This window comes from Tigriopus californicus, chromosome 2 (genome assembly GCF_007210705.1).
Source record: "Tigriopus californicus strain San Diego chromosome 2, Tcal_SD_v2.1, whole genome shotgun sequence".
In the NCBI taxonomy this organism is placed as follows: domain Eukaryota; kingdom Metazoa; phylum Arthropoda; class Copepoda; order Harpacticoida; family Harpacticidae; genus Tigriopus; species Tigriopus californicus.
In genome coordinates this window covers 4,714,369-4,737,670 of record NC_081441.1, presented here as the reverse complement: position 1 = coordinate 4,737,670, position 23,302 = coordinate 4,714,369, and the positions used below count along the sequence as shown (strand labels likewise).

General features: G+C 41.1%; 1 protein-coding gene and 1 non-coding gene across 5 annotated transcripts; one reads left to right on the top strand and one right to left on the bottom strand.

Annotated features, from left to right (window-relative positions):
* The first annotated feature begins 657 nt into the window (after positions 1-657).
* LOC131893416 (lactadherin-like) lies at positions 658-20,512 on the top strand. Of its 4 annotated transcripts, none has more exons than XM_059243436.1 (9): positions 658-870; positions 14,705-14,807; positions 14,868-15,190; positions 15,405-15,543; positions 15,645-15,788; positions 16,266-16,432; positions 16,993-17,185; positions 17,261-17,494; positions 19,911-20,512. In XM_059243436.1, exons 1-9 carry the CDS (start codon positions 868-870, stop codon positions 20,180-20,182), a joined length of 1,578 nt encoding a protein of 525 aa, XP_059099419.1. In that variant the 5' UTR covers positions 658-867; the 3' UTR covers positions 20,183-20,512. The 4 variants fall into 4 exon arrangements, with proteins under 4 accessions (XP_059099419.1, XP_059099417.1, XP_059099421.1 ...); XM_059243434.1 differs by having other exon boundaries at positions 14,862-15,190; XM_059243438.1 differs by having other exon boundaries at positions 658-968.
* Trnat-ugu (transfer RNA threonine (anticodon UGU)) lies at positions 10,517-10,588 on the bottom strand. Its single transcript has one exon. It is a non-coding gene; the product is annotated as a tRNA-Thr (tRNA).
* Positions 20,513-23,302: the final 2,790 nt, after the last annotated feature.

Sequence of the window (23,302 nt, the reverse complement as noted above, 5' to 3'; positions counted from 1 at the left end):
GCGGTACAAATGTTAAGTCGTGTATTGTTACCTCGTGGCAAAACAAAAGACATCGAGGAGCAATCAAGTTATATGGCAAATATTATGTGAAACCCAAAGAGTTATGTTTTCATAATAGACGAATTAATTTTCTACCCTCAACGAACTTATGAACCACACAACCTTTCAACCAAATTGAAAGAGTTACAGAACAAATACAGCCATTCATAAGCTTCCACTAATATTTACAAATAAGCATGCATGTCATTTCCCTCATACCCACCAACACCAGGCCATCGAAACTCTCGCCCTTTGGGAGCTTTTAGCGTTTCTAATTCACATGTCCGCATTATCATTATATTTGCTCCTGGTGATAGCTCAAGTGATCATTGATCAATAACTTGTTTTGTCCGAATGTTTTTTTTTCAGATCCTAGAAGACTCTCTGAAATGGTCGTAAGGCAGGACCTCTCGACTCATCGCTCATTTACCCAACCATCAAAACAGTCTCCTCTTAACTTCTTGACGCCACGCGAGGCATTTTGGGCGAACGTCCAAGAAATGCGTGGAATTCGCGGCCTCCCGCGGTTGATGAGCTCGAGCACTCGACTCCAACCGAATTTGACGGCGGATCACCCCGTTGACTTGGAAAAACGTGCGTTGAGTTTTCAAATCAACAATAATGAAATTAACTTGAAATGGTCTGGTGGGCAGTTGTGTTGGATGATTAGCGGTGAAGTGAATGCAGGAAGCTGGATGGTCTTGAAGAAAACACGATCCTAATTCCTGATATTTTTTTTGGGTGACTTGGAATTTCCTGTCATGGTGCCTGCTTAAAGAACATGTGATAAGAGGACGTTTTGGTCGAAGTTCTGCTTATTCGTGAATCATGGTGAGGATGCATAATTAGAATTTCAATGTGATTGGAAAATCTTCAATATTCGGAAACCCTATTTTACGCCTTTGGTCAGACAGGAACAGAACTTCAAGGTACTCATAGTTCATAGGGAATAGACGATGGCTATGCTTTTGAGTGAGCTTGGGCGTTGGCCTGGTCATTTCATGGCTATCGTTTCACACCTGGTTTTCAAATCTATTCCTTGGATTCATTTTTAATTAAACAGAACCGTTCTTGTGTGAATTGAACTCCATGTTGGCACAGATTTACATCGGAGTCATATTTCCAAGCTCAACATGTGACAAGAGTTGAAATTGCCACGATACCTAGTACCTACTTACCTCAAACTCGCTTTTGAAGCTGCAATACAAAGGTCACTTCCCAGATGACTTTGTCTTTTAGTCAGCTTGAAAGTAAGATCCTTCCTTACGTTTACCATTGCCAGACCCGCCCAAAACTCATAAGATTATATTGCGGCGAATTCGTGCCACGGCGGCCTTTGAGGTTTTACGAGTACTCGTATGTACCTCGTACTCGCACTCGATGCAATTAACATCATGAGCTTCTCACCGCATCTGGTTTGTTATGCATGACAAGAACAATTTGTTTGAGGGTTGACTCCCCTGGTCAGGTTGTTGTGCATAGACTCAAAAACACGCGGGGATGCTGAATTAGATAGATTTAGTTTTCGCCCAACACTAAACGATTCTTCCATCCAAATTTTTTGAAATACCATCCACTGTGCGATCGATTTACGGGCGACCTTGTCGAATGGTTATTTTACCATCTATTTTGATGTTTTGAGGGAGGTTTTACCCGGCAGAGTTGGACATCTTATCGCAAGCAACCACAGTTTAATGGTGGCCATTTCAAGACGAAGACTTGGCTCTATTTATTCCGCATTCCGTTCAGCGCTTTTAGAGTTGAAGCAAATTGAAGGCCTTCAAACTATGATATCACCACGCGTAGCATGATTATATTTGACACTAAGACACTCTTTGTACGGCCAATCATTTTGGATATCTGAAACTCCGTGTCGCCTTTCAACCAAAGTACAAGGGTCACAATAAGCGAAGGAATCGGTAAAGAATGAAGCGCTTACCCGTTCAAATGTATGACATTAATTTGCCGGGGTACAATAAGTTCACAGTCCTAGAGAGAGGAGAGAGAGAGAGAAAGGTCAAGCACCATTGTGTGGCCCATGGACATCAATAAGCAAATCAAGTAGCTGGATTGCTTGTTTGCCACGAGTTCAGAGGTTTATAGCCTTTCCAGCGATCGAGTGAAGGGTGCATGCATTCGACGAAATAATCTGATGAAGCCAGAAGATTGAGAAGGAAGGATGTGAGAGTTAATTGATGGGGTGTCATTGACACGTTCAGCACTGCGAGAGCCAAATCTTGGAGCGTCAATAAAGTGTGGAGGGAATAGGATAATCGGGGATCGTTATGAGGTGTTGAATTCTAACTCTCTGTGTGCGGGTGTTTGTGTGTCTGAGATCTTGGAAATTCATTCAAAGTCCGGGCGAATAACCCCAATTTTGGCACCGAACTTTTTCTATTACCGATTAGCCTGCATTCTGCATTCTGTCCGCCACAAAGGCGTTGTGCAGACATGTAATCATCAGGATTTGTGCGAGTATTTACGCTCTAATCGTGCGTGGAGCACGCATTCAGGTTGAAATCGAAATTGAAACCCCAATCACGGGCGACCCATTCCTCATTACGCGAACATTGCAGATCAGTTTATCGTTGGGCTATCCAAACATGTTTAGAAAATAATGAACTTGAACTTGAGTACATGTACGAGTAGCTAGAAGGCCGGCCGAGATTGAAGATCAGGCGTTTTTGCCTCGGATAAGCATCGCCACTCGATAGACAATCAGTTGAGTTGGGCTTAATTAAGCGAAAACTGCCCATTCAAAACTTGATAGTGTGGTGGTGGTGGTCTCACTCCCACGAGACCATGAGGAGGGGATTGCACTTCCTGCCCATTTCAAAGGTTGAATAGGCCATTGATCGAATGGATAACACTCGAATACGTTCGTGCCAAACGAGAACAGCTGTGCTAGGCTTCTGCAAGACATAATTGAGGACGCAGCTATTTGAAACCGGCACAAAACGGTTGGTTGGTTTGGCAAATGCATGAAATCATTTCCATTTTGGTTGAGTATTGGCCTCAAGGATCTTTCCAAATCTGACCGAGAGAACCATGTTCTAGTTATCAATCCAATGTTCAACATTGCAATCTTGACCTATTCCACTTTTTATGCCCGCTTGAAACAGGTAGCCTCTAGGTGGGACAGGGTCTTGGTCCGTAATTCATCGAAAGAAAATCAAACCAGTCAGAGATTTAGGGTTGGTGATGTATGGTTAAAATGCTCATAATGCCTATCAAGTTGCGTGGCTTTCCATGGGTCATTTGATGGATGATTGATACGGTCAAGACGTCCCACTTGGAGTTCGAGTGGCCATTGATTGTTTTTCGATTTCTCATTCTGCTCGCCGTTTCACCCATTCATTACGTATTCCAATTGGGTTGGTTCGGCTTCGCTTCGAGCCTTGGTCGCGTTATTTGCTCACTTGGGGAAGAAATAATTAAAAAATTCCACAAGATAGTATGCTTTGACCCTCGGGGGCATTAGAAGACATTCCCAGAACAGTCCCAAATCATCATCGTCATTGTCCGCCTACAAAACCTCATGTCGTTCGACGGAGATGATGATTATGACGAGGGAATACTAACGCATTGGAAATGCTCATAAAAGAAGCTTGGGGATTATTCAGGATTGAGTCAAAACAATAAAAGAGCTGGCACAGCTTTCGTGGCAACTGAGCAAGTGCATAAATTTAGATTAATTCAAGAACTGACTTCTCCTTTTTTAATGTAAATGAAAATTCGGTACAATACTTCAAACCTCAGTTTTATACATCCTAATAAGGTTTAAAGAAGTCCAAGACAAGAAGTCCAACATTTATGACCATTCTACAATACACACGCTTATTAAACTCAATGAAGATGTGGCAAAACATTCTTGGAATTGGATAATTACCAGGTCTTTGATTTATTACTAGGTTTAACAAAGGCTTTTTAGTCATACTTTTTTAAAACTTTGTTCAACCTCACAAAAAAGTGACGCAGTATGTTATTCTAGAGAATACTTTGCATTTCAAAATACTCTTGAGTATCCTTGTAATGTTTTTTTTAGATAACGACGTGAATTCAGCCTGGCTGGCAGTACTTTCCAAAGGTTCATATACGTACAATTGAAAATTTGCAGTGTTTATTCCGTGCAAATTTCATCGAAGTCTCATGGTTCCCAATTTCGTATGTTTCCATCTGTTTTCATTAATAACTAAAGATCAGCAAGTTAATTCTCAGCTCTGGGGAACAAGTTTCTTGATTGCTCTGTTTTGGAATATTTTTGCGATTGCATCAAACATTATCAAACGTTTGAAGGCTTTTCTCTTCCTATCAATAAGAATAGTTCCTTGAGGTGCCGTATTTTTTCCAAACAGTCGATTGTTTCAACGAAAACAAAACCGGCTATATGATGTAAAGTGTTCATGTTTCTTTGATTTTGAACTCCTTCTCTGGAATACAAAGTTCAAAAGACTGAACAACCACTTGGAGACATCGAAATTGACAGGGAAGAAAAAAAACTCGACGTGAGGGAATGAGTGGGCGGACAAATTAGACCAATGGCTTTTGCTGGACCCGAAACTTGCAAGAGCGCAAAAAGCCTCTCGTTTATACGCTCGTGAACGTGAACGATATCGACCAAATATGGCTTTAAAATGAGAGACTTTTCATGAGGTCCGTCAAATAATGGTTATTTTATCAGGTCATATCTTGCGATTGAGAGCCTTGACGCTGGAGAAGAAGAGCAACCAAATCTAAGGATGCCGACTCGATTTGAGAGCACTTCAACACCTTGGCATTTATGGATTTGTCTAGACACGAATCCATAAATCTGAACTCACTCGCGTCATCACCTGGAATGTTCAATTTCTCTCTGATTTTCCACAATTGCGAAGCTAAAATCTCAAAAAGCGACGCTCAAGTGTAGCTCTCCACTTTCTTTGGGATTGGCCTCAAAAGAGTAAAAAAGAAGTGAAAAAGGAGGGGGGGGAGGTAAAACATGGCTAACGAGGTGGCAATGAAATTAAAGAGCGATGGCCATGACATTAGTCATGGCAAGTAGGATTTTAATAAATCGAGCTCTGCTCCAATCCACCAATTTGCATTCTCTATTTTGGTGTGTGTAGTGATCGTAAATCTGATTAGAATCTCTATTTTGACATATCTAATACCTGGTATGGAAGATGAACTGGTAATTAATTGTGACTTTTGTAATTACTGAACAGACTAGTCGTGCCTGACTCGGCCAAATCAACATATTATCTTACACCGTTTTACTCCCATTTATTCCTCCTCCATCGGAGTCTTTCTCATTTCCATTTACAGTGCGCATGTTTTTACGGACTGAACGTTTGTAAGCACTATATATTACATGATTGTCACAGGTTGCTGGGGGTTGATTTAAGGGAAACCTAAAAATTAAGTTTAATTGGCTATTGGAAGGAAAGAAAAAGTGTATTTTAGTATGGAAGATGAATTGGTAATTCGTTGTGATTGCTGTAAAACTTGTCAGACTGATTCGTTCAAGTCAACATATTATATTATATCATTTTACCCCTATGTTTCTGATGCTATCCAAATTTTGATGACAAAAGTTTAGGTACCAACATTGATTGAATAACTGTTACATTAATTTGTTTGAACATTTATTTTGGAATAAAATCTGAACCTATATTGCGCTTCTTTTAATACGTCTGGCCTGAAACAGTTCATATCCTGGAATAAATACAATCAACTTAATTTGAAAATAAAGACATATTTCATCATAAGTTCATAACTCAATTACTCACAACCACTTTTCTTTTAGCGCAAGGTCGTTGAAACTGATTTTTAATTTTTGTCGCTACTTAATTAAACCAACGTTATTGGTGTGGCTCACTGTGTGGCACACTATTGTGGCTGGCGATCATTAATGCACAGCCAATGGACCGCAAAGTCTAAGCGCTTTTTTATGCCCTCTTCCATCTCAGGAAGCGCAGGGATTCACACACAAGCCCTGAATGAAAGGCATTGATGGAATGCACTCTTGTTCTACTAATACAAGTGCAAGTAGTCTACTCTCAAGCCTCAACAATGTTGGTGTAAATTGTTCTGGTAAGGGCATTCTTTTGTTCCAAATGTGTTGGTTAAACGGCCTCCACATGCTGAAGGGCCATTCATCTTACCACCGACGATTGCATATGTATTTTCAAAGGATCGCGACACATCAAATATGCCCACAAGCATCCAACCAATCCAACACAATGAAAATGATATTGCCAAGGAGGCAATTCAATTTCAGGTTTACACCATTGAATAATTAGGCAAAATAAATCTTGGAAGAGAATGGAGTGATAGCCTAGCATGCATACGCGAATTCAGCATGTTACAGACCAGTTTCATTTTAAAAAGATTGTCACAAGGCTCGTACATTTTTTGTCTGAGAATGATATCCCGAACTTGGAAGAGGCTCTGGCTTCCGTCCGAGTTTCAGGCAACATCCAACAGCCATGATCTGTTCTTGTCCATTACAAGGCTGTAAAGATAGGGATCAAGGGATCGCCTTAGCCTCTAAAGCTTCTTTATGACATCGATCTGGCACCACCACAATAGAGCTGTAAATTTGTCGGGGAAAAGTTCTAATTTTTACTGCTTTAGTCAGACACTTGAACCTTTCAGTCTTGTCTTAAGCGTTGAACTTCGTATCGGAAAATGCGTAATTGGGGCGCTTTTCTGCGAATACTGTCAAAAATGGTTGAATGATCCATGAAGGAAGGTTTGGGATTGTTCACTAATGGTTGAGTTGTTCCATATCACAACCAAGTTTGCCATAACGGTAAACAGTAAGTAATCTGCAACAATAGGGCTTGAAAAATGAAGAGCTTAACAGAGTGACCATAAATTTCAAAAAATGCGAGACGAAGGCCAGGGCCTTTTGATCCAGATAATGCAACTTACTCAAAGTCTACGATGAACATTTGCTTAAGTGGAAAAAATAGAGAATGGCAATTGGAATCAACACCCTAAATGACAAATGTGTCACTACATGATTGTCGGTTGTTCGAATACGAGAAGTGATAATGCTGAGGACAGGCGAGCACTCAGAAATTCATCAAGAGATGACAAATGACTATCCAAGGGTCGGAATGGTAATGTGTTCAGGTTGAATAAACGTATTTACCATGTTCAACATTTTTCTGTCAAAATAACCGTTTTCTTGATCATCAAACCCCCCCCCCCCAAAAAAAAAGACCTTAAATTGAATTTTGAGGAAACGGATGCACTAGAGCATCGGATGCGACAGAGTCTCCCGACTCGACCCGAACTGAAATTTCGTAATCCAAGTCGGATCTCAAAAACTTTGCTCAATCCGATCCGAATCCGAAAAAAGTAACTCAATCCAATCTGTATGTAAGGAAACACGACCAATCTGATTCCAATCCGGAAAAGAGTGGCTTAATCCAATCTAAATCTAAGAAAACACGATCAATCCGAGTGCAAAAAAGTCGTTTTAATCCGACCAAATTCTATTTAAAAATCAATTTTTGCTTAGTCCGACTTTAACCCACTTTTTACCTAATTCAAGCAAAATCTGGAAAAAAACTAATTTGACTTTATTTGAAAAAAAAGCATTCAGCTAACTAAAAGAAAAATGGTCCTGGCGTATGCGACCAAAGGGAAAAAACCATTGGCAGATTCTCCTGGATTGGCTTGTTCCTGATTTGCATCATATATTACAATCATATTAGCGACCTTTATATTGTTTTTCCCAGTTTTTTTTTTTTTGGGGGGGGGGCGGGCGGGATGGATCTCAACAACTTTAGTACATTTTTATTAGCAGAAAAAGTAACTTTTCTATTGCAATGAGTGTAAATCTCATTTACAGTAACAAACAGGATTAGATTCCCTTTTGTCATCATTTTCATGTATGTTATTATTGCATGGTAACTCATTATTGATCTAATAAATACATTTCGCTAATTATTGAGCTTGATATATTTAGATACTCATTTCGATTCTCTAAAATGATATAAACAAGCTTGGCAACATCAGATATTTCAATCCTTTTTTTTCATGAGAATTTTTAAGGGAACTTTATCTTAGCGTAATTAGCCATGCAAATGATTGGTAAAATAGTAATTCCATTCTCTTTTTGCAACTCCATTGCTCTTGGACTCGCCACAATCGCGGGAGATTCTGTAAACCATTTTCAAAAACGAGATTGCGTCAATTAAGCCACGAACTTCTAGAAATACCTTGAAATCTGTGATTCAGCTTACTCTAAAAGTTTGGATTAGGGTTCGGTTCCAATCGAATGGGATCCGATTTTTCAAGCCCTTAATCCGAATACAACAAAATGCCTGATCTGATGTGAATCCAAAAAATATCGCTCAATCCGATGTGGATCCTGATCCGATTGAATTAGGATCCGACGCACAGCTCTAATAAGTACTCTCGATCTTGCAACTACTCAAACGAACTTTCCGAGTCCGATTTTGGTACTTAAGTTGCGTGATTACAAAAACGGGGCATTAGTTTTCATGAGGCCTCACCTTTGCTACTTTCAATATAATAAACACGACCAAGTCAAACCAGCCACAGGCTTAAAGGAACCGAGGGGTCAAAAACGTGTTCCATGATTATGGACAGCTATTTTGTTTAAAGCTGAAGATGGCATGTTCAGTTTTATACATGTGTACATGCACAAGAGTCATACAATAAAGCCCTCTGGACTTATGAAAAGGGGTTTGCTTACCTCATTCCTAAGACAAACATCTTTAGATATGTTTGCTCATGTAGCAATAGTCAATGATTTTTGATAAGCTCTAAACTGTTATAAGTTTGTGAAGTGAGTAAAACTCCATTCAAGTTAATTTACAAAGATAGTGGGTGGTGCTTGTCACATTTTACAAACATCTCAGAGAAATTCTAGCTTGGCCTGTTTCACTCATTTAAATAGTGGTCTTACATAGTTTCATTCTCTTTGCACTCAATCCTAGTGCCCTACATTAAGAGAGTGCAACAGTGAGGTCATAGCACAATTGCAGTTGATTTTGAACCTTCAATTCTGTTCCAAAACATTGAGTTTACATGGATCCCAGATCCAAACCAAACACATTTTTGTAAATTTTTGTTCTTTAAGAGTAAGCTCTAAGGCCTGTGTTACTCTTCAGGCATCCTTACCTACAATCACAGCAACACCAGATTCAAACTAAGTGTTTTAAAATAGAAATGTAAAAAGTGGCCAACAACTGGCATTTGAAACATTTGAAGTACGTTAAAGGGTGCTTGAAGGGTAGCTAAAGCTGTATATGACAAGTAGAAATAGAGAATATTATGTAAATGCGTTTGGTTTGGATATGAGGCCCAAGTAAACTCATTGTTTTGGAAAGGAATTACAACTAAATTGCTATGGTGCGCTGATCTCACATTTGTACTCTTCTAGATATAGAGAGCCCTACTCAATCCATTACTATCTAATCAAAAACGAGACGCATGTAAGGCAAGGGTAAAAAAGTCCTTGATCTTCTTTCCTTTACATTCTCCTTTCCCTCCTCTCGTTGCTGACAAACAAAGGGAGAAATAAAAGAATACGCTCTAAGACTTTAACATGGTATTTCTGGCTGAACAACTTATTGCTGATCTATTCTAACACCATAAATACGCCATCAAACCTTCTGAGAGACCATTCAAATCCCATAAGGTTAGGATTACAGGGTGCGGGGCATGCGGTGTTACACTCTCAAAGTCTTTAAAGTTGATAGCCGATTCCGACCTCGTCTTGCAAAAGTGATTAAAACACAAATGGAAGTTAAATTGAATATATTTTCAACATTCAATCTATTCAAAGTTTCGTTGCGATTGGTTGAGTAGTTTATAAGCTGGATTAATACTTAGACTTTTGTTGAAAGTGTAACGCCGCATAACTCGCACCCTGTATAAGCACTTCTGACATGCATATACGGATAAGATAAACAGAGCGCTATATTTTTTATACTTGCAGCATACCGTAGACTTTTCAACATCCCTTTTTTCCGTTAAATTGTGCTAATGGTAAATTCAGTAAAAGTAATGTTTTTAAGGTTAGTCACCGAAAACTTGTGAAACTGCTTTTTCTAGAACTATTTTGTTGGACACGATGATTACTAAAACATTGATCCGTCATCATTCATACAGTATACAACCTCCTGTAAAATGACTACTTCCGAGTCATGATTGTTCGGGATTTGGCCCACAGAGAATTTGAAATGTCTCTTAGATGAGTAGATGGCTTACTCATTGTGTCACAGTATTTGGGCAATAAATTGTTCATTTGATAATCTCTTGATCAAGTCTGGCATCTTACAAACGTAGAAACGAGAGGATACGCTCTAAGATGTCAGACTTTATCGACTTGTCCCGACCTAGACGAAGCAGAGGGCACTTGCTCCGCTCAGTGAAGAGGACCATTGAGATAGAACAAAGGTTGAAGCAGTGACTTTGGCAGTAACAGGAGAGAATGTTCCATGGCCAAAACGAATGCCCACAGTGAGAATCGAACTCACGACCCCTAGTTTACAAGACTAGTGCTCTGCCCCTGAGCTATACGGGCTCCTATTGTAGCAACTCTTAAAACTAGCATTTTTTTAACTTTTGTTGATTGAAGACTACGATAATTAGACTGTAAGTAGATATGAAATTGATTTGCACTTTGAACAGAAATCAAAGAAGGTTGCAAATTAAGAACTAATTGTCCTAAGTGTGGATGGTCAGAACTATCGAAAGAAGAAAACCGGTTACAAAAAAAACCTTTCGAATTTCGGCTCAACATGCGCTTCAGTTTCTAATCCGCCCTTTGTTTATGTAATGATACATTGCAAAAATGGCCTCAACGTCTGGAGAGAGCTTTAGATTGAGTGATTTCCATTTGTCATATCTGAATTATTATTTCCAAGACTAATTTTTGTTTTCTACCTATAGTGACGATTTCACAACCAAACAGCTTTTGTAGCCGGGCCGGGTCAATGAGGTAATAACTTATACTCAATTTACTGATCGTGAGAGCGATGCGCTCAAACCCGGTTAACAATTTTCATTTTGAAGTGTTGGGAATTACATTTCGAGTAATGGTAAGTCCTCCGATATCACAACTTTGCTCTTATTCTAAGTTCCTTAACTTTTGTTTGCGATATGGCTTTTTTAGAACCTTATTACCTTGTGAATCAGGTTTTTTTCATTTTCTCTTTGGTCGCAAATGATCAATGCCACCATTTATCGGAAATACCAAAACGAGACATGTTTTGCTGGTGAGGAAACGTATAGGGAGCTTGTTACAATTTGCCTTCAATACGGTGAGCGCCTAATTTTCTCTTGCCCTTCAAAAAAAGAAGTGTAACATGTTGAACATAAATGGAACCGATAAGCGAACGATTGTTCTAACGAATTCTTCAATCCTTGTTTCGCCGACTCGTAATGATGAGACGCGAAAAAAGTTTAAAAGCATAAAGAAAGTTTGAATTTAAATCTTTTTTTTTGGAATTCGAAATCATAATACCAGTATACTATGACAATTAATCATTGATTTACGAAGTTAAATGTCATTCTGACTTAAAATACGCACTCTATTAACTATTCATATTCCCATAATAATAATAAAATTTCATACGGATGAAAATCCAAATAGATGGTTCACTCAATGGCGCCATTGCGACCGAAACGGAAAACGTGCCAAAGACATGTGGGTTCCTTTGTACCACGTCACCGGGAAACGAGTTTTCAATCTAAGGAAAGTTTTTCCCGACGATTGGTCAAAACAGCGACCCAAAGATCAGATAGCTCATAATTAAATTTAGGGACTCCAGTTTGGCCTACGTCCAAAAATCGCCGTCGAGGATGCAAGTTTTTAGCCCGCCAACCGGCTACTCGCTGACTCACTCGCTCACATACACACGCACACACACACATTCACTCGTTGTCCCGTCGCTTGAATCGAGTCTGCATTTCTCGACCCCAACATATGTTTCCATTGAATTTTGTCAAAGACAAGCCGCTCGGCGAGAATACAGAGAGGGGGGAGGGCAATTATCGGGATTTAAGGCGCTCCTCCACATCTTCGTACCTTTTTGTTCGTCTCGGGATCTTGGTGACGGCATCAATCATGTCAGGAAGTATTGACTTGATTCCCCTTTGTAGTTAGGGCTGGTGGACGGGGACGAAGGCGGCAAAAAAGCCCCAGAAAACGACCAATCCAGCCTTGGCTAGAAAAATGCAGCCGAGGGCCATAGAAGGCGACAAGAAGACGGCAAAATGCTGGACCCGATCTGGTTGTAGATGGTCGTGCAAATTTTTGAGCCCATTTCGGACCAGTTTACCACGATCAGAGTCCATAAATCTTAGCTTGCGGCCGTTAAGAAGTGCTCTGATTTAGGTATAAATGGGTGCATCTAACTAGAACAACATCCTCATCTTGAGGCCCAATGGCCGTGTTTTCTGCTCCTATTCTTCTCATGTTAACTAAAGAAGAATAGGGCTGTTCTTTTTATGTTATCTTGGCCCCTCATCAGAAGCTCTCAATCCAACCCGACAATGTGCCAATCGATCTTTCAAGAGGACATTATCCCCATTGCATATTATCTCCATCCTCAAACGAGTGGAGTGCATCATGAGAACTGGTTCAAAGCTCAGAGCGATCTCCGTTCTCTTCAATGCATACTGGACAGTCAGTCGTATGCTCCAAGCACTCAGTCACCCACACAGTCAATACATTGTTGGTTGGCTTTTTGGTTTATTCACTCATATGATTCTGGTTTGACGTGTTTGCTCAAAACTGTAATCAGTAGGGCAAATCATCGTTGGTGGAAGAATGTGAGAAAGAAAGAGAGAGTGAGTGAGTGAGAGAGAAGTTGATCACCCAATTGTAATGCAGTCAAGCCATTTGTCAAGTGGGACCAAATTGACGAGAAAAGAACCTTTATCGAAGCACTTGCACTCGAGTTATCTGAGTATAGCCAATTGATCGATAATCTGGTTCAAATAAGCCCTAGGTTCGTTGCACTTGAATGACAAGCTGGATTGTCTAGCTAAGATTCTGGTTTGAAAAATCTCGGGTTAAGAATCTATTGCCATGTGAGCTCATTTAAGAGAGTGTGATTTGCATAAAATGCGCTTGTAAATCTTTTCTTAACTCTCAATCATCCATCGCTTTAGAAATTGCGAGCCTCACAAAAAATCACGTTCACGCTAATGGAAACCATTAGCCATTCTCCTAACAAGATCTTCCTGAAGAAAAGTGATTGACGGTATCGTTATGGTTCTCTTGTTCTTTGATTGGCCAAACCCCAATACCTCAAAGCGAGTTTTTGAATATTTAAACATGCAAAGCTGGTTCAGAAAGTCCAATCCCTGTATGCCTCTTCTCTCATCACCTTCTTGGGGTTGATGATATCTTGGAATCCCAAAGACAAATACTTGAAGAATTGTATCACCCAAGTTGACACCATCGATAGAGGTGAAGCTGCATTCAAAGAGCAATAGGGTGGATAAGAATTGTCAGGCTTGCTCCTTTGTACTATCAGCAATATGCAATTGAAAAGGAGTCCTCGACTTTTTCTGCGTTGGAGATCTTGCATATTTGAGCATTTTTGTAGGGCGTATTTCTTCCATCACTCAAGTGCAAGATTTAACAGTGATTACAGTGTGCGTCAGTTGAATTTGGACTGGCATTTAATGTAATGGAAGCGATTCATTGTTGAAAAAGATATGTTAACCCAAAAATTCTCGTTTTGTGACAAAATCATTTCTAGCTTATGAATTTCACAGGTAGCCACAGGATTTCATAACACAAAAAACTGCTTCATTTGGAGCTCAGTGGATATCAATGACAGACATCACTTCTGATTTGAGGCCTGATGAACCAAAGGGCACAATCTTAACGGATAAAATAGAAATGAGCTCACAAAAAGAATACAGAGGCACCTGCAGCTAAAAAAAATTGACACAGGCAAATAAGCACGCAAAAAGTGATCTTAGCAAGTCTAAGAATTAAAGGAGCTCACCAAAAGAATAAAATTGTCACACCTAATTGGCAAATGGCAAACACATGGAAGAACTCAAATGAACCACCATATCATGCAAGAGTGAATCAGTAAGATTTCATTTTCCATGAAAAACCAATGGTCGTTGTGACTTATTATTGTAAAATGCACAAAAATTGCATTGAACAGTGAATTGAATCATCTTTCAAACCAGGCATTACCCAAATGTGCAAATATTGTCATTATTACCCTCTCTCTGAAGCAATGTTTTAAGCCTCAACCATTGCAATCGCCAATTTTTTTGATAGGCTGTTATAAGTCCACTATCAGATTGGTTCTGTTTGTTGAATGGATTGAGCAATTAAAACTCACATCAAAGAGGGACGGAGAGGAGAATGAAAGAAAAGTGCACAAACCACACCATATTTCCTTCCACCTTTTCAATAATAATAATATTGTCTGAATTTGGGGCCAATGTGTTTCCAATACTTTCTAGCGAAATGGAAGAAACGTATTCCTTTCCTTAGTTTAGAATCTTGATGAGATAAACGAAGCGTACGAACAATCAAGATTCAACTCTCGCACATTGTATTGACACTTCACGCTCTTGGATATTTTCTTTCATGCGTATGGAGATTATCTGATTAAGCCATGACTCGTGATGTTCTTACAACGGGCATTTCTTTCGCTTCCAGGGATGTATCATGGATCGAGTTGTCTTCATTTGGGTCCACATCCTCGCTGGATTGGTTGGCGTATCACAAACGACAGCCCAGGAATCGTCCCCACCAGAATCAAGTGAGTGAGCCCGGGATCCGGAAACTTCCTTAAAGTCCCTAATGCATTCAATAGTTTCAGCATGTTCCCAACCCTTGGGGATGACAACCCGAGACATTCAAGACTGGCAACTGGCAGCCAGTTCAGTTCGGGGTTGGTCCGAGGACCCAAATTGTGCGGTCAAGTTTGCCCGTCTTCATCAACGAGGCTCTAAAGCCTGGTGCGCGGGCAAGAAATCCCGCCATGAATGGATTTTAGTTGACCTGGGCGTGGCTTCAGACCTGTCGGGTGTAGTCACACAAGGGCGGAGTGAGGTGGAAGAATGGGTCACCAAATTCATGATCTCATATAGTCTAGATGCTCAGAAGTGGGAATTTGCCAGGGATATCTATGGGAACAAGAAGGTAGGAATCTCTGTCATGGCCAATCAGAGAAATAAAGAAATATGGCGCGGAAAAATAGAATGTACATAAATAGGCATGCTTAGTAAGTGGCTTGGGTCTCAATTAAGATGTTTCAAATGGGGGATATATGTTTGAAGTAGTTTTGAACTGCTCGTACTTTGATGACGGAAGTAGGGATTCACCTTTCTTCTTTTGTTTTATGCTCGATTTTCAGGAGTTCAAAGGTAACGGGAATGCTCATTCTCTTCGCCACTCATATCTTGAGCACCCAGTAAAGGCCCGTTTCGTGCGCATTCATGTGTTGAGTTGGCACGGTCATCCCTCCATGAGATTGGAAATTGTGGGCTGCCAGGGTGAGTTGATGACCAATGACTACTAACCGATGAACCCGACCAAAGAGAGACTCTCTTAAACCGTTTTTGCTCATCATTTTTATCTTTCCAAATACTTTCAGAGTGCAATCACATCATCAGCGTGACACCTTTCACCGAGATCTCGGCCTCATCCCATAAAAAGTGGAGGAAAAGAAATAAATCGTGCATGCCCGATATGGGCGATATCAACTCAATGAAAGGGTGGTGTCCACGTAGGCAGAATGGTGAGCCATCAAGATTGATAATCCCCCGCCCTCACCATCCTCGGTAACCGAGACATTTTATGGCACACAAGGAGAAGGAAGGATGGCTCAATTTTACCACTCACTTTCTGGAATGAGATCACTCTCCAAATACGTGTCTTCCAAAAATTAGCCATGCCAAAAAATGTGTCTACTAGTTGGAACTAATGAGGGGTGGATTTGGAATCTCTCAGCCCAGATGGTTTGCTTGCTTTCCTGAAGCTCTTAGTTACTTTTTTATCGCTCATTGAAGGATTCTAATTAGAGTCTCAGACGACAAAGACAAAAGGTCTAAGAATGGCTTCACACCCAGTTGATTAATATCCAAGCCAAGTATCAACCCTTCATAAAGATCATTAACAGCTTTTTTCGACCCTCTCAAATAGTGTTGGTCAAGATGTTCCTGATCATTTTTTCTTCGCCTCCTTAATTCCTTCATTTCACCCTCTCCCCTAATAGAAGATCAATGGCTCCAATTCGACTTGGGTCCGCCAACAGGTATCACAGGACTGGTCACCCGGGGACAGGGTGATAAAAAGCGCTTTGTCACCTCGTACACAATGTCCTACTCGAATGACTCTTCACTCTGGTTCTTCTACAAAGATGCCAATCATTTGGAGGCAAAGGTAAAACGATGAGATGCTTGGGTGCTGAGAATAGAGGTCTGTGCATGTATAGAGAGCCCATAAGGCAACCCAAATTATGTTCGCCATGCGTACTTGAATGGAATGGACAGAGTTATTTATCCCAGCGATATGGAACTCGAAAAAGGCTTCGAACACTCCCAACGATAATTGGGCTTCGAATATGATGATTGGGGATGTTTTGCTGAAGCTACGCGGGAGCTTGGTTTTGCTTCTCTTAGAGATAGACCTCTAGTCACCCTATGTGCAATTGAACGTGAGACAATGAATGATCTACGGGAAGTTGGATCATAATTCATCGTGACAGATCCCAGCCGATTCGAGCGCCAGTTGTCAAGTGTCTTGACTTTTTGCCCTTAAAGTATGACAGACAGACTTGGCGACAGCCTTCGTCTGGGATTATTAATTGGGCGAATGTGGAAAGTCACATTGAAAACACGTCACTTGAAACTCTAGCGACAAGACATCTCACACGCTCGGAGGGTGCCCAAAAATGTATGTACCATGATTACTGAAACGACTCATTAAGCAATATCTTCCAGATTTTTGGAGGAAACATGGACATGGTAACAGAGCGGCGACACTATCTCAACCTTCCAGTCACCGCCCGTTACATTCGAATTCATCCCCTCACATGGCATAAGCGAATTGGGATGCGGGCAGCCGTGATCGGATGCCCACACAAAGGCAAATGTGGGCCCGGTTTCATGCAAGTCAATACTGGGTCAGCTTGTGGTGGGTCCCGCGAATTAGAAAGTACTATTGTACATAAGCACCGCAATCTATAACTTTCTTTTTCAATCTTTCTAGTGCCCAACAAGGCCTTTCTCAAAGATACTTGGGTCAATGATAAACGTCACGGGCGCAAGCAATGGCGGTACGGGCACTCATCCTTGGCCGTGGATGGCAATCTGGATACGAATCTAGCCAATTGTGCCAATCTTGACAACTATTATACGGACAATCCGGTTTGGATGGTGGATTTAGGCCGAGACACTGACATCAATGGGGTAGTGATCCTAACTTGGCAGGGCGCTGGTCAAGGTAGGTGGTCCGAGAATTTGTTTTGAATGCCCTGAACCACTCGGAAAGACAGGATTGCGAATGCAAGAACAAGCTCTTTCTACTTATCCAAATACAAACACACACCAGTAGGCACAGTACGTACATTTGAGTGCTTCGACACTCCCCCCCCCCCCCCCCACACACACACACACACACACACACTCACATGGCCAATTGGACTTGAAATGGCTTGTGAAAAATGGGTCTGCCATTTCATTCCACGGGTTTCATGTACAGTTGTCTAGATCGTATGGGGCGATTTTGTTGGCAAATAGAGAACATGGATAAGATAACGGTTTGCTGTCCAGGGTATCTATGGAGGTGGATTCGGGATCGGATGAAGAAAAGTTGGAATCACCTTGGAGGCAACTGGATGAACTTCCAAGGGGCCCTTCAATTTGAAGGCACCTTTCTTGGAAATATGTCAAGTCATGCCTACTTCTCTGAAGTTATGAGATCTTCTTGAATGGCATGGTAACCCCCCATACAGCTAGCAAGACACGTTTCCTGCATAGGGGAGGAAACGTCAACAAGTCAAGAACATCTCTCGAGGGTCGAGGGAATGCGAATGCGAAATATTCAGCCATATTGGCCAACAACCTTGGTGACAGGCAATACAAGAGACATAAAAAGAGCCGTGGTTTGACTCAAGTGTAGTGGAAAACATTTATCATAAGACAAACCTTTATGAACTTGAACTTTAATTCGACTCGAGCACAGGTTTTGCATTTTTTAACGAGTCCCGTCAACAGTGATCAAATGAACGCACTTCATATGAGATTGGCGTGCATGAGAGCACTTTGTATTGATGCCCGAGCATTCTTAAAAAAAAAAGATGACAAGTTGGATTATTTTGCCATAAACTGATCGGGATTTCAAGACCTTTTTTGCCAAAGGAGCTTAGCTCGACCGCATTTGTGTAATCTTATGGTTCGCCTTTTTTGTGCGTGATTCAGACCCTGTCTTATGAATTACTGAACATCCACATGGCAATGTAAACTGACGCTTAAAGCTAACTACAAAGGCAAAGATTTCAGTTTTGGATTTGATAAAGGTTTTTGGATTCCTTTACTGTACCATTGATGATATTGAGTGGAGGTTTTTTTAGTAATCTTTTTTACCTGTTTGATTATGCTGAAAATGTTTTAGGTCATTTTCAAACTGTTTTTGGCCGTTATGCAATTCATACATATTTGCTTGAATATTTGAATAGCCCCTTACATAGGTACTATGTTTGAACCTTGTTCTGGAGTCATTGGTAATTCAATATAACTACAAAGGATGAATTCATTACTGCGTCTGGAGTATCCGTACGGAGGACTTTGGCAAATAATCGTAAATTTGGCGCCCAGTCAGAGCAAACTTAACCACCAATCTTCCATCTCGTTTCCATGCAAACTCTCTGGAGGTTGTTTGATCTGGAATGAAAGGAGTGTGGGCCTTAATCTTTCAAGAGCGAAGATACCCGATATTCCAATGCAAAGCTTAGAATTGAACAAGACACATTTTCGAACATGTCAACCGAGACGTTCACGCTAGCTTACAAAACGTGTCATTCACCGTTTGGCTCATCTTCATAAGCCAACCATTAATTCGGGCGAAAGTGCGGTTTGTCAAGTGTCGATTGACGTGACAAACTGGAACTAAGGATGCTGTGAGCGAGTCTAGGATTTGGAATGACGAGGGGGTAAGAGATTAACACTGATTATCCTTATTTGGCTTATTCAACCCAAGCCAATCAAAAGTGCATCTCGTCGGATGAAAAAGGCTTGAGAGTCCAACCGATCTGGGTGTCAAACGCGAATCGCCTTGAATCTGATCCCCTCCAAAAATGGCGTGTTGCTACCAAATGTTCTTGAGCAGCCGTTTTAATTCAGATTAGAAAACACGAATGATGCACTGGTTCCATTTGTGTTCATGGCATCCTGATCACGCCAGTCAAGTTCGAATTGAACTTACCACTTTAAGGTATCTTATGTGGTTGACGCCTGGAATAGATTGGAGGGACTTGAAGCGTTCATTCATGGATGGAGGTTTACCGAAACACTGGATTAGAAATTCATGCTATATGTATGTCCATATGAGAGGCTCAGCCGAAATGGCTAAAAGCTCTCAGACTTGCAAAAAGACTTGAGGTCTGACAAGAGCTATAAAGCGACGAGCTTGGAACCAGTCTCCGTCGCAACCATTGCCAAGCCTCGATCGAGGATGAAGCCATGAAAAATCTTTAAGCGTGTTTTACTATCACTTTGACTAGCCCGTAAATGTCTTTGGTGACAACGCTAAGCGAATCCTGAACATAACTCTTGAATCATTAAAACTAGATTGTTCCTCGCATCGTCTCGAAAAGCTCATAAAATGGATGATTATGGTTAAGACCTCTTCTTTATTGCAGATAAGATCACCTCCTACACGGATTACGTGTTCAACCTGGACGAACTGACCGTGTTCGCGAGTCGGAAGAAATTCGACAATGTCAAAAATCTGCCCTTTCGTTCGAGATGCGAGTCCGTGACTCGGATGAATAATGCCCTGTACAATCCGCGGTTACATTTCGAGTGTCCCGAGCAGAGAAAAGGCCGCTATCTGTATGTCAAGGCCACAGGGTCGCCCAACCGATGGAGAAAGCTCTTCACGGTCGTCTTGTGTGAAGTGATGGTGTATTAAAAAGGACTAGGAAAGAACACGAGTAAACAAGTGACGATCAGGGGAAGCAATTGAAACTGAGGAATTATTCAACTTTGATGGCCTAGTTGGCCATCGAACCCTCCTTGGACTGAAAGTCTTTAAAACCATCTAATGTATGCGACCACAATGCAAATGATCTCAACATGAACAAGTTGCTAAACCGCTGGGAAAAAAGTTTTACGTCACGTGCGCTGAAAATGCAAGGGCAGAATTCACTATGCAAAGGCAAGTTTTGCGCTTTGGTGCTCCAACTCCATATCTCATATTTTGTACTGAAATGATGAAATAAAAGTCGCTCTTAACATCGTTGGCCGTTGGTCTACTGGTTGGCTTTTTAAAATTTTGTTTGAGCCATGCTTCTGCTTCTTTTTGCTGCATGTTTAGAAATTGTGGTTTTCGGACAACCAACAGACTTGAAGTGGCAAGTTGATTACATAATTTCGTCTTATGACCCCTGGAGGCCTCTTTATTTCGGTTAATCAAGATGGGTTTGTGCTACCTTTGATCCACTATACATAGTAGGTAGAACTGAAGCTGGCTCGAATGCACATGTTGATTTGTGGAAGGTCTGAAGACCTTTATTGACCAGGTTGCAAGCTGAAGCTCTGAAAATGGTCAAGCCCGATTTGAGGCCCAGAATGGGAATGCTCGGAAAACCAAGCAGACGGTGTTTATGGTATTGCGCCTCATTCTCGAACAACTCACTATACAACGATGCCCTGGGGGGCCTCGTCTGGCCGCTTTCAACTGAAAATCGACAAGAACTGAACGGACAGGTGAGTGCATATACCTTCATCTTCAGTCCAATTTCTGAATCAGAGTGATTCACATCATTCTTTGAGAGATCTCTCCATGAAGATGAGAATTAGCTGGTTAACAAGTTTGGCTCTTATTATGGGAGGAGCCCAAGCCAGTCCCTTGTTCAGTGGTCAAGGGGGCGTGGTGGGGGAACTCACGCCTCGCACTGGCTCTGTGTGGCCTCCTTTTCAAGGAGCAGGACAAGGATATTGGGCAAGAAAAGCAGGGTTTTACCAAGAAACACCCGTAATGTCTAAGCCGGCGCTTCCAATTGCCGTTGTTCCTCATCGTTCAAACAATAAAACGACATCCACACCTGCACTACTTGTGGCCAATTCTACGACTACAACAGCCAAGCCGGATTCGATTAAGCCCGCAACCCTGCCACAGAGCCCTCAAAGGAACCCCAAATTGATTGTCTGGCACCATCTTCAGTTGTGGAATCTTCAAACCGGACAAACAAATGTTGCTCAATAAACAGGAAAAAGGAGCCGGGGTCGAAACTTTTGGCGCGACAATTCGAACTCAGCAGAAGGACGAATACATCGAATACATTTTGAAACGTATACATAACTAAACCTTGTCAAAATAGAGCTTGAAAATCTGTCTACTGTTATTTTCATTCCATCTGGACGTTTCAAATATTTCTCTAATATGAGAAGGCATCGGCCTTTTTGCTATTCCATCTAACAAGCCAGTTTTTCAAGAAACTAGCCCATAGTTTCTAAAACTGATGACGCCTAGTTGAAATCGTCGATAGTGCTTTCACAAATGCATGATTTCAAATCAAAATTTGAAACAGCAAGGATATTTTTTTTAGGGATAAGTGTACTTCATCAGCGGATCAGTTGGTTTTATACATCTTGATATCTAAGAAACTACTTCCAAAACATATTGAAGTATTTATGGTGGCAAGATGCAGATAGACAGACAGATATGCGATCAAATGACCCCACGTTTCAACGAAATTTGAAAACGTTTCAAATGTGCCTTAAAGTTAACATTTGTCAACGAAATAATGAATCAAGTTCTTCCTAATTTTGCTACCCGGTCCGAAGAGATCCACCATGTTTTTACATTTGACAGTGTAGGAAAAAAACCTTCGATAATGAAGAACAAAAAAAAAATGCCACATAACTATTGATTAGAGATTGTGATCTTTTGAGCTGTGAGCGGGATTTACAATTGCAATAATGACGATTGTGTGAACACTGAACTAAAATATACGTAACAAGAAACAACATCAAAAGGCGCGATCCTAGTGGTTAGAGGGCTTTACTAGTACTGAACTACTCGGTACAAAAAGCAAAAAAGCGAGGTTGGGCTGATCAAGCTTGACTACTTCCGTTGATATTTTCCGAGTTTTTTCCCCAGCCATGTCTTTTTCCCAGGCAGCTTTGAATGGCGAGGTTGAAATACGAAAACGGACTCGTCCATGCGCTAGAACGTTTATCTAGCTTCGGTATAAATTATTATAGTGGGACACAGGAAGTCTAAATACTCCTCCCAATTCTTCACATTCTCTGCCAGCCAACAGGAATGACCAGAATCGTTGGCGTTGCCACTCAGCGTCCACCGCATTCGTCCTTCAAAATTGGTCCTGGTTCGACGTTGATCGCTGGGGTGAGCGAACAACAATCGGCCAAATCCCCCTAACGCTTATTACATTGTGTACGTGACGCACACACATGTACCTGTTCTTTTGTTGTCAGACATAGCCCTGTTTAAATAGTTAAGGGTATCCTTAGACAAAAACGAAGCCTCTTCAAATAGAAATATACTTCATAACAAAGATAATAGTACCTTCTTATGCATTTGATTGATTTTCAAATTGTTCTAGCACGCGTCTTGTTTCAGTCATGGCACAAAAATAGTTGCTTTGTATCACAATCAGCATGGCATTTCCATACTCACCATTTCATCTGAATCCTGGATGTTGAAGTAGGGCCTCTGAGCGAGCTGATTCCCCGCTGGACCGGCTCGACCCTTGCCAAGCTGGTCAAGCTAGACTGCCACTCACAGTCCCTTTTCAGGAACTCACCCTTTTTCGTATTGGCGCTGTACTTGCGCTATCTTATGCCATATGCTTGAGCCTGTTTATTTTCCGGCAGTGAAACTGAAGAATCAACCAAGACCAAGACACAATTTACGATTTTACTCGCTAATTTGAGTCTTCTGGGTATGATATCCTTAACCTGATTACCGAACCCAGTTTTCATCCCTATGGGCTCTCAAGACGGAAGCAACTAAGATCTCGGGAGAGGTGTTACACTAGTTACTGCGTGGTCGGTACATTTAAAG